At 43.2% G+C, this 11,191-nt stretch overlaps 1 protein-coding gene across 1 annotated transcript; it reads right to left on the reverse strand.

Moving 5' to 3' along the window:
• Window positions 1-1,200: 1,200 nt before the first annotated feature.
• On the reverse strand, window positions 1,201-10,985 carry HSD17B2 (hydroxysteroid 17-beta dehydrogenase 2). Its single transcript, XM_048958130.1, has 5 exons — window positions 10,613-10,985; window positions 6,848-7,060; window positions 6,521-6,706; window positions 4,226-4,363; window positions 1,201-3,075 (listed from the first exon to the last, which is right to left on the reverse strand). Exons 1-5 carry the CDS (start codon window positions 10,869-10,871, stop codon window positions 2,717-2,719), a joined length of 1,155 nt encoding a protein of 384 aa, XP_048814087.1. The 5' UTR covers window positions 10,872-10,985; the 3' UTR covers window positions 1,201-2,716.
• Window positions 10,986-11,191: the final 206 nt, after the last annotated feature.

Here is an 11,191-nt window from a genome sequence, read left to right on the forward strand (position 1 = left end):
AGGAGAATGGGAGCCAGAGATGGGCCAGGTAAGAAGTGGCAAGTAGCATTTACTCCTCAGTCACAACATGCATTCCACACATTCCAGAGCAGAGGGAGGTGTATAAAATGTTTTTAAATCATGATTTTTGCTGAATATAACCTCTTTTAAACTATAGACGTAGGGCTTTCAATATTTACTTACCTGATCAGAGTGTAACTGATTAGGTGTTATTTGTTATTCCCACTGTCGGGCTGCAGCCACATTCTTCACTTTTCTGATGCTTTTCATTAGACTTGAATTTGACTTGAATTTGAAAACAGGCTCAAGTTATGAATTTAAGTAGATCAATCATCATGCCATTTCCCTTGTTCACCTCCCACTCCCAAAATAGCTTCATCCCTTAAGGAAGGGAAAGAGCATGGCATCTGGACACTGGTCCTTGAGAGCAGGAGCTGCATCTGCTTTGATACAGACACAAGCACTTTGGCCACAAACTCCCTTAATTTATTCTCCTGTTCTCACAGCCACCAGCCTTTTTCAGCTTGGATTATTCTCAAGTTAAGCCATTAACAACAGAAAAATCACCTTTAATGTTGCAACTGTTAAACGACAAATAATTCAATAATATGTTACAACAATTATCCTTAAAAAACAGAAGTACAGTCCCCATAGGAATGAAACACTAGCAACCTTTGAGCCCACAATCACTTGGGACTGGCTGAAGCACCTCCCTCATTAGGTGAGGAGGTATAAAATAGCTATTTAGAATATAAGTTTCCCAAGAAATAAAAGTTAAAATAATTTAAAAATAAAAGTCAAATCCTACATGTGAACACCTAGTTTAATAGGTCTGCAACACAAAAGGTAATATTTCTATTAAGGAAGCAAAGGAGAGAAATATTTGCATTTTATAACTGCTGCCAAATACGCAGCAGTGATTAAGGATTGTTATGAATATTGCCACATAAAAAGTGAACTGGCTGCCAAAGGGAATTTGGGTTTATAATGTTTGCGAGCACCTAAGGGCCAAAATCCAGCCAACTCAAGTTACAGCTCAACTGATGCAAAGTGGAAAACAAACACCTCCATCCAGGACTGAGACAAGACGACGCGTCAGGCAGTTCCCTCACTCTGAAGACAGCCAGGATTCAGCCTTGCTGGTTGTAGCAGTCCCCAGTAGCGTACAAGGTGAAGACAGAGCCAGAAGAGTCAGAGCAATCAGAGCAATCCATTTTATTGTACATTTTGAGGCAGATCAAAGAGTTTTGGGAAGTAAATAAAAGGCAGAAATGGACAGAGATTGAAACAGTCACAGACTTCCTGAGCAAGAAACATTTGTTGTTGTACTTTCCAGAAAGGATGGCATAAAAAACATCTATGAGGGGGACTGATATAAGGAGGAAAGCCACCATAGATAAAAGCAATAGTAACAACAAGGTGTACAGGAAAGGAGGATTTCCAATCCAGGACACAAATTGAAACAGCAAGCAAAGTCTGCAGAACATCCTCTGGGCACAAATAGAGTCTGGTATTGCTGTATGAGGTACACGAAGGAGACAGAAGTTTACAAACACAAGTTTAATTGAATTTTGATCAGGACTATGTAATCACAAGTAGGATTGACAGAAGATGAGAATATGAGGATAGGAAAAATGCTCCTATATTGAAAGCCCAGAACATAACTTCTCCTCTTCGTCACATGAAAGGAAGCAAAGCAACATACAGGGAACTCAGGGATGGGGCTTGTTCCAGAACATTACAGCCTTACAAAGCCAAGTGATGCTAAGAAGGGGACCAGGTAGGAAAACAGAGTACTGCTCAACTTCAGGTGTGGGAAAGGATTCTATGGAATGCAGAGGAGGGCAACCACAAATGGATTCAGGAGTGACCAAAAGCACAAGACTCACAGAACAAGTGAAAACACAGGAAAAAACAGGCAAGTGTTCAGGAAAAAGTGAACATTCATGAATCTTCATTAACCACAAAACTGAATAAAGTATTATCTAGAGAGAAGTGAGATCAATTTACTAATTATTACAGATACAGAAGCAGAAACAGCAAAATAGGCTAAACAGTGACATGAAGTTAGCAGCCAACACCACTGTTATTAGTAATACACTGCAGGAAAGAGATGGTTGGCATTGTGGTGAAAATCTTCATCTGTCTTTGTTGATTTCCTCTCCCCCCATACTGTTTGTGTTGCTCAGTCCAGAGAGGACACATCATAAACATCACAACAATACTTCACAGAACTTGGGCAAAAAAAAAAAAAGTCAATCATTTCTCAGGTCCAACAGCAAGAGAACCATAGAGAAAGGAATACTGAAGCTGCAGTGAAAAGGACGTACATTAAACATTTAAGTCTTTCAAGTGATGGGAATATGCAGCTTCTAAGGTTTAGAAAGGTTGTGAACTAAAAGATTAAAAATCAGGTTAGATATCTGTCCATGTGTTGGTACTGGTTGTTGAAGCAGACAAGCAGACAATAACCTCGTAATATAACTTACACCAAAGACAGACAGGGAAACACTGCAGTTACTCCAGAAAGACCATTCCTATGTTTTCTGTCTGTTTATTCACCATTTTCCTGAACACTGCTCTTAACACAGAGATTTCACTCCACTCACAAGGCGACTCAAACTCCATATACCAAAGGCAGTACAACAATTAGCAGAGCCCTAAAACAGAGTTCTTTCCACAGTGATCACAAATCTGATAAATGCCAGTAGATACCTTAGAGGTCCTCATTCTCAGCTTCTGATGCCCTCAGCGCCTTTGGGATGGACTCAAGTCCCAGCGACTTACTGACTAAGAAGTCATAAAACCAGAGTGGGAAGTAGCAGAAGATGCAGAGCAGCACATAAGCCCCTTTGCCAGGGGTGTACAAGCCGTGCGGTCGCTTGGCGAGCAGTGCATGCAGGATGGAGCTCAGCACCGGGGTGAGATCAACATCACAGAACATAGGGATACGCAGCAGGTAGTTTTTCAGCCCCAGCAGGTAGTCCCTGCCATAGTCCTGCTGCACGTCCACTGAGAGGTGCTCCACCAGCTCTTTCTCCTGCTTCACCCACAGCTCTGATGTGCCTTGGATACCTGCAGCAGTAACGCCATGGTTGAAAGTGAGTTTGGGGTCGATTATAAAAAAAAATTAAGCCATGATTTGAGGCAGTAAGCACTCCCCACCACTGAGCCCCGAGGCACAGTAGTTCTGAACTGCATAAGGGAAGAGCAAAACACCTGGTTAGTTACACCTGCATGGTGTTAATACACTGTTCTGTTACCAGCTCTACTCAAAAGAGGCAGTATCTTTTCCCTCCCATGTCATTCTGTCCTTACTCTTTTTTTAAAACAGGTATTTCTAATTAGTGTTTATTAATAGGAGATTTCATTGAAAGAAGAGAGAGGCAAAGTAAGATGGGCAAGATTAAATCGGGTTGGCCTCATTTCTCCATGGCCTCATAAGAGAGGCACTGGTATTTTAATAAGCTGTTTCATGAAGAATGAAGCTTGTATTAGATTAAAACAAGTTATTTTCATCATGTAAGAATGAAAGCAGTTGCTTTCCAATGCATTTATTGCATAAGTCATGAATTAAGCGCTGCAAATAAAGACCTATCTTTAAATAAATATTTACAGCACCAACACTGGGACTTGTCTTGACAGGTGAAGTTCCCATCTAAGAGTCTGGCAATAGCACAGCAGATTCCTGAAGGTAGAAACCTGGGGATATTGGCAGAGCCCATTGTCACACGGGAAGGGAAGCATTCAAGGGAGAGAGCTTTTATGAAAAGAATACATGTTTTGCTTTTCACTGGCATAGGAATTCTTTGTGAAGTCACCAGAACTTTGAGTAGGCAGTACTGAGCATGTTTGGGTTGTTTTTTTTTTTGCCTTCCCTCCCCCCCCCCCCCCCCCCCCCCCCCCCCCCCCCAGAAGGAGGATACAGAGAGATTCTGAAGACAAACTGTGCACTATCACCTGAAAGGTATAACAAGATTACAGTATTGTTTAATACAGACCTCTGCTCAAGCACTTCCACAGCAAAGAGTTCACTCCTCTGCCTTGGATCACAAGGCAGAGATATGAGACCTGGAGGGGAGCAGCAGTCAAAAGTGCACACACCTTAATTTCTGTAATCAACATGAGGAAGAGGAAAGTGCTGAGACTCATTCAGAGCTCTCCTTGAGGACATGAGACTGTGGGAAAAGAGAGGCAGGAACTATCTAAAGTGTCAGACACCAACCTGTTCTGAAGCCTGATGGATGAATTGCAGCAACTTTGATTCCCCATTTGGAAAGCTCCTGCCTCATTACTCCAGAAAACATGGACAGAGCTGCCTTTGATGCTCCATATGCAGCATACCTCGGTAGCGGAATGCCTCCTGCAGGAGCAATATCAACATGATAAAGCTTAACACTGCCTCTTTCCAGCCTTTATTTCAGTGATTTAGAAGGAAGATTATAGCACAACCAGAATTACGTGGCTCTCACTGAGGTTAAAGACAAGTCGGTGAGGGAATCATTTCTTTCTGGAGGTTAAAAAAAGTGTGAGCTGTAAATTAGCAGTTGCTTATAGCATTTATGCTCAGTAACTCCTTGTAAGATATCATCTACAGCAGAAAACATGAAGTGTAATTTGCAGCACTCTTTACCCTCAAATGCAATACAACGGCTGGTTTCCAAAACACAGATAATACTTTACTTCATATAAACAGTGAAAGGATAGATTAATACTGCTATTCCTGTTGTCAATAGCATGAATTTCAAGCTCCTATTATAAACTACAGTTATAACAGAGCAAGTAATCTCAACTCCAGCTTTACAAAACCAGGCACCCTTTTTCCTCAGGCACACCACTCCTGCTTGCATCAGCAGCCCAGCAAAACCTCTGGGACAGCCTCCATTTCAGACATAACATTCTGTCTCAGTATATTTGAAGCTTTAAAAGAAAATCTTTGAATGTAGGCAAACTTCCTAATCAGCCACCGGTGCCATTTGTTGAGGTTTTTGGTTTTTGTTTTTTAACTGTAAGAACCAGGATACTACAGGAGCTCCACATGCAGAATCATTCCTTGAAAAGAAGTCAGGCCAATCATACGTTAATTTTTCTCCTGTATGCAACTGAAAAAAGATGAGTTTCAATTGGTTTGAGCCAATTGAATCACATACGCTCTCCCTCTCAGGTCAGGGTAACCTCAAATCCAGTTAATGTAGCTCTCTGCAGGCAGGAATAGGCTCAGCACAATCAGACCTCACTAACTTTTCTGCTAATGTTTTACCAAAGGACCCTCAGACCCCATGTTGAGAGGAAGCTATTTACCCAAATCAGAACATCTGTGAACATCTATAGTTTAAGCAAGGTCATTATTAACTCCTTTAACAGCAAATTATTCAGAATAGGAAAGCTCTGTTTATCCCTGCAAGACAGCTTGAGGACTTGTGCCAAGAATCAAGACATCTGCCACAAAACACCTAAAATACAAGCTTCACTTGGGTGCTCAGAAAGCAGATCTGTCCTCTGTTTCTGAGCTTGCAAGGACAATGGTCCCTCATTAATAAAAAAAATTAAAAAAAAAAAAATCAAGACTTCATTGCTAGCAATGAGCCATTAAGATGGGTTTGCATGTACAAAAGCATTCCTGGAATTGAAAAAAGACAGAAGATGACAATGCCACAGCCAGGCTGATGCCACATCCTTGAGGTAAGCCACAAGCAGAAGGTAATGCCTTGGCAATACAGCAGGATTCAAGTAGACACAAACCGCACACAGGTGAGAACCCAAGCAGACAGGACAAAGGAAAAATTGGAAAGCAGGTGATATGGCAAACCCTGAAGAGGTCTTGCAAGGATACCTTCCAGCATCATGATATCCTGTTCTAGCAGGTTTCGTTTTCAAATGAGCCAACAGCAGAGGAGCAGGAATGCTATGAGATACTGCTATTACTCCCCCTCCTACACCTTCAACTCAGCTGTCATCCCAGAACAGATGGTTATATTATAAAGGCATATATAGTAAACACAGATGTCATGAATTTATCCCAAATCTATTTCTAGTTTAATTTCAATCCACTGTATTAAAAAAAATAGCCCAGATGAGCGTTTGGCTGTAACCAGCCTAAGTGGAAGAATACCTGTCCTAGCATAAGTCAAAAAACCTTTGTGCATCACCATGGTGTGGCTCAAGGGTGCACAAACTGAGGTGTTAGCAGGCTTCTACTGGAATGCATTCTAGAAAATTGCTCATCTTCCTAGAAGAAAATCAGAATTATCCCTCACAGCAACTATCACCTACAACACAAGAACAGAGTTTTATAGTTCTATATAGCAGTTTATTTTTTAATTATTTTAAACTCTTCTTCAAGGGCTGATTTCTGAAAACAGCCTACTCAACAGAAGCCTGCATTGATTACCTAAGTACTAATTCCTTGGGCATGTCTATGAGCGAGACTAACCAACATCTTCCTCAGCACTTATGCCAAGGACCTGAATTGCTTTTCCTGCTGTACCAGACCCTCCCTTGGTGCTCTCACTCAGCTCACCTGTCATGCTGGACATGTTCACGAGCCTCCCCTGGGATTTCCGCAGTAGTGGCAGGAAGGTCTTAGACACCTCTACAGCCCCAAAGAAGTTCACCTCCATGCACTGCCTGTATGTGTTCATGGGCAGCAGCTCACCATCAGCAAGGAAGCCCAGGACGCCTGCGTTGTTCACAACTCCCCAGAGCCCTGAGAATAGGAGAAAACAAAAACACACATGCCTTAGCTGCCACAGACTTTGGGGTGGAAATAACCTACGTACGTAACACACGATGAAGCCAACAGGTAAGAGACAGATTAGTATCCCATACAATGCCACAAAAGCTGTACCTGTGTTTTGCACTTTCTCTGAGACTTGCAGGTAGGCTTCCTTGACCTGGGTGGGATTGGTTATGTCCAGCTGTAGGAGAGAGAGCCTCTGGGAACAGGTCCGCCTCAGCTCCTCAGCTCCAGGACCATCCTTGTTCAAAACTCCAGCAAACACAGTGAAGCCCAGGTTATCCAGGTATTTGGCCAACGCGTGTCCAATCCCAGTGTCGCTTCCTGAAAGAATTCAAGGACAGAAGACACTTCAAGTCTAAGTCATCATCATCACTAACACAGAGGGAGGCAGCTCTGATTGAAAACGCATACAGATGTAACCAAAAGGGAGATGAAAGGAAATGACTGAGATGCATGAGAGCAGAAAGGGAGCTTTGAGTGTAAAGAGATGAGAAACTGGTCCTTCATATGTTCAGTAAACACCAACAGAACATCCCCTCCTCACTCAGAGCTGAGAGTAACTGCTTACTCTGTCCCACAGAGATTTTAAGACTCATTCCTTACACACAGAAGAAATAAAGTTGATTTAATACAAAACACAAACTGAAACCTGATAAGAAAGTACCTAGGAAAAAAAAAAAAAAAAAAGAAAATCCAGATTTTAATGTGAAATCTCATCTGGACAAAGCATTATATAGGGCACTGCAATTCAACTGAATTATATATCTTAATTCAATAAGTTGTGTTGTTTTATTCAAGTATCTACCCTCTGAATCATTCTGATGAATACTTTCAGCCGCAGGCTACCACCAAACTAAAGCTAAGCAACTTTGTCTTTAGCTGCAAAAGGATTCAAAGCTTTCAAGTCTTAACGAAACTCCAGAAAGGCATTTTTAGGCTAAACCAAGTTACACCAGCTATTTGATTTGTGCAAACTTGCATCAGATTTTTTTTTTTTAATCTTCTCTAGTATCAGACGTATTCCTAAACTTTGTAAATGCTTACATTTACATATAAAGCAACAAACTGCCAAATGCACAAGGCATCACTAACGTAAGTACACAGCAACAATCAGGCTCATACAGATCCTTCCACTGAGTAAGCCCAACTTCCAAAGCCATTTGCAGCATGGGTGGAAACCCTCACGTGAGACAAAGGGATGGGACTTGAGTTGGCTTTTTGCCTTTTCCTCATTTGCAAAGGAGGGCAAGTCTCCCCATGTAACCTTACCAGAAAGCTATTGGGGTTAATCTGCAATTCCTGTACACAAAGGCAGTTATTACAACCACTGATAATGGACCAGCTCCTGCACTCATAATCCTCAGTCAACAGAGCTTGAGTGCCAAGGAGACTCATCTTAACTCGTGCTAGATCTCTATTTCTGGGTTTTATCTCCTACATGAGACTTTAGTACTGAAAGGTGGAAAAGGAATTAATTCCAGGTGATTTGGAAGAAACATGTACTCAGTGCTTGGATCAATCAGCACGAGATGTTGAAACAAATTATTCATGCTCTGTTGAATCCCTTCTTTAAAGAATGCTTTCTGGCATTTTTGAAATCCACCATTTGTTGACAATGTACCAGACCATGACATCCATCACATTTCACTTCTCACGGCCCTGGTCTGGAAGAAACGAACAAGCCTACATTCCTGGAAATCCCTAGGAAACATGAGGAGGCCTGCAGATACCTCAAAGACGTGACAGATTTCTGGGTAAGCAGGGGTGCTCTGTCTTTCTCTCTTCTACTGAGAATTAGATTCCTGGATCAAATCTCAACTCCTCCATCCTCTCCAGTAGGGACACAGACGTGGAGCTGCATATTCCACATGAAAAAGCCCTACAACACAGCTTGAATTGGGGAGCGGGCAGAGGAATTAGAGATTTCCCCCACAAACAAAACAGCCATCTGTGAATCACTAGAAAACTTGTTTTAAGAGAGGAAGTCAGTACAGACTGCAACCGAGTCATTACTAAGAACTTCTCTTCAACTCACCCTGAGCATCAGGAACACAGGGCACCATTTCCCCCAGGAATAGAAAGACCAACTGAGCTGGAGTAGTTCATCCCACTCAACACACAAAAAAATCAAGGCAAGAATTTCACAATCCTGCCACCCTGCATCTTCAGTTTGGGTCCATAAAACCCAGTTGTGCCTGAGGCCACAGCTGTGGACAGCAAAGCACTCAGTCCCAGCAGGAGGGTAAATGGAAATGTTCCATCTGTGTTTCAGACTGCTCACACACCTGCAGCTGCTTGTGTGAAAGGGCATTTGGACAACCAGGCTGGCAAGTTGCTGGTGTGAATTACAAACAGCAGCAGCACACGATGACCAGAACCACATCTGAAAGCCCCTAGAGAAGCACTGAGGTCACTGTGTGCTCCACCCAGAGGCAGCCGTGGGCAACATGGGGCAGCTGCAGCACTCCATACAGGGATGGATGGTGCAAGGAAATCATTTCCCATGAAATACCTGCCTCAGGTCTCTTCTAAACTGGAGAAAAGGACCCCAAACTGATTTAAGGGCACTGTGCACCTGTGTCTTCTCTCACAAAAGCTGGGGGAGGGTGGTAAGCGCTGCAGGCAGAGCAACTGGGAATCACATTGATTAAAACTTTCATTTTGATTGAGGAGGGTCTGATTGATTGCATACCATCTGGATTCAAGAAGACCCAGAAGAGCTTCTGCAGCTGCATCATCTGCCAGAGGTGTCTGAACTTGCATTTGTTTGGGACAGTTGCAGCACAGGTACAAAGAAAGCAGACAGTCGCTGCATCGTAACCCAGAGCTCTTCCCTGCCTGGTACTGTTTTAACTCTGGCCCTTTAGAGATAAGCTCTGAAGTGTTCCCTGAAGAACTGCTGATTTGACAGCTCACAGAGAGCAGCACTGCCCCTTCCCATGCCCAGGGCCCCTCTTCACCCTGGCTGTGAAAGAAAGAGAGGAAATCCCATGCTTGCCCTGTGCTCCAAGTTCTGTATTTAATCCCCACAGCAGTGCTATCAGGGAGCTCTAAATCACCTCCAGGAGTCCCTATAAAACAAAGTGAAATACTATAATAAATACCTCAATCATCCAAAGCAACTTGACTCAGCTTTCCATAGGGAAAAACAGAAAAAGTGTGTTTTTTTTTTTTTAAAGTTAGTGCAAGAATGAGTAGGTGGGCATTCCACTTCAGAAGACTAATTAACACAGACAGCAACACTGAAAGTCTCAGTAGAAACAAGAGTACAGCCACAAAACTACAAAAATGCCACCCCTGAAAAACAAAGGGGGTTCTGAGTGGCTCAGAGCATTAGAACAGGGCAAAGCCGTTAGCTCCGAGCTTCCCCTGCCAGGGGGGCAAATCATTCACTCCCAAACACACTTTGTGTCATAGAGACAGCACCAAAGCAGTGCCCTGAATTACAGGCACAGTGTACACAGTGCATCAGAAGACAGCGGTACCTCAGCATCCAGTGCAGCAAATTGAAGTAAGGCATGAGTGGAGTGTTTTGAGGGCTCCCAGAAATTAATGTCTCTCCTCAACAATTAGCCCATTGTAAGTATTCTCGTGGGCTTTCTTTCCAACCAGTCATTTTCACAAGCATATCTGAAAAGCTACTTGTAAGGATTAAATGAAATACTTAAAATAATGGCATCTGTTAAGATGTTTTTCTACTTAAGTTCAGAGCGAGGAAAAAGAAAGAAAACAAGTCCAGAAAATCAAGTAAAACAAGAAGAGACTAGAAGCACTGCCTACAAGCACACATTTCAGAGAATTCCAACCTGAAGAGCAGAAACTTTTCCAGCACACCTTCATGCAGAGCCCATCTTTGTTCCCCAAGCCCCTTACCTGTGATGAGCACGGCTTTGTCACCCACAGGTAGTGGCCCTGCATCCAGGTATAACGAGCAGCTGAGCCATGTACTGCAGAACACTGTGAGCCCCCAGTACATGCCCAGCACGGCCACACACAGCAGTCCCAGCAAGGCAGGCAGCACAATTCGGAGCAGCACATGGGCTTTGTATCTCCTCTTGACCAAGCAAAGCCCAAAAAGCACAGGGATGGCCACACACAGCCATCCCAAGGAGCTGCTGGGGAGAACATCCATCACCCAGGCACCAGGCAGGAAGGCAGAGTAGGTGCTGGTGGTTGCAGCCCACTTATATAGGGGCAGGGTGAGGGGTGGGGCGGGGAGAGGGGACTGTAAAGGTTTGACATAATCTCACTCACCCTTGGCATCTGCAACAAGCAGGAGCCTTCTGGCTTTTCTTACCTTTTATTCCTACTGCCTGACAGCTCCACCTTCTGCATAATGTGCTGGCTGGGTAATGATTGACAGCAGTGGGAATGGACATGATGCAGCAAGCACTTGGCTTCGGGAAAAAATTCCCCACTATATGCTCTGTGTGTCCTTAAAGTGCATTTCCC

This window comes from Lagopus muta, chromosome 12 (genome assembly GCF_023343835.1).
Source record: "Lagopus muta isolate bLagMut1 chromosome 12, bLagMut1 primary, whole genome shotgun sequence".
NCBI classification, from domain to species: domain Eukaryota; kingdom Metazoa; phylum Chordata; class Aves; order Galliformes; family Phasianidae; genus Lagopus; species Lagopus muta.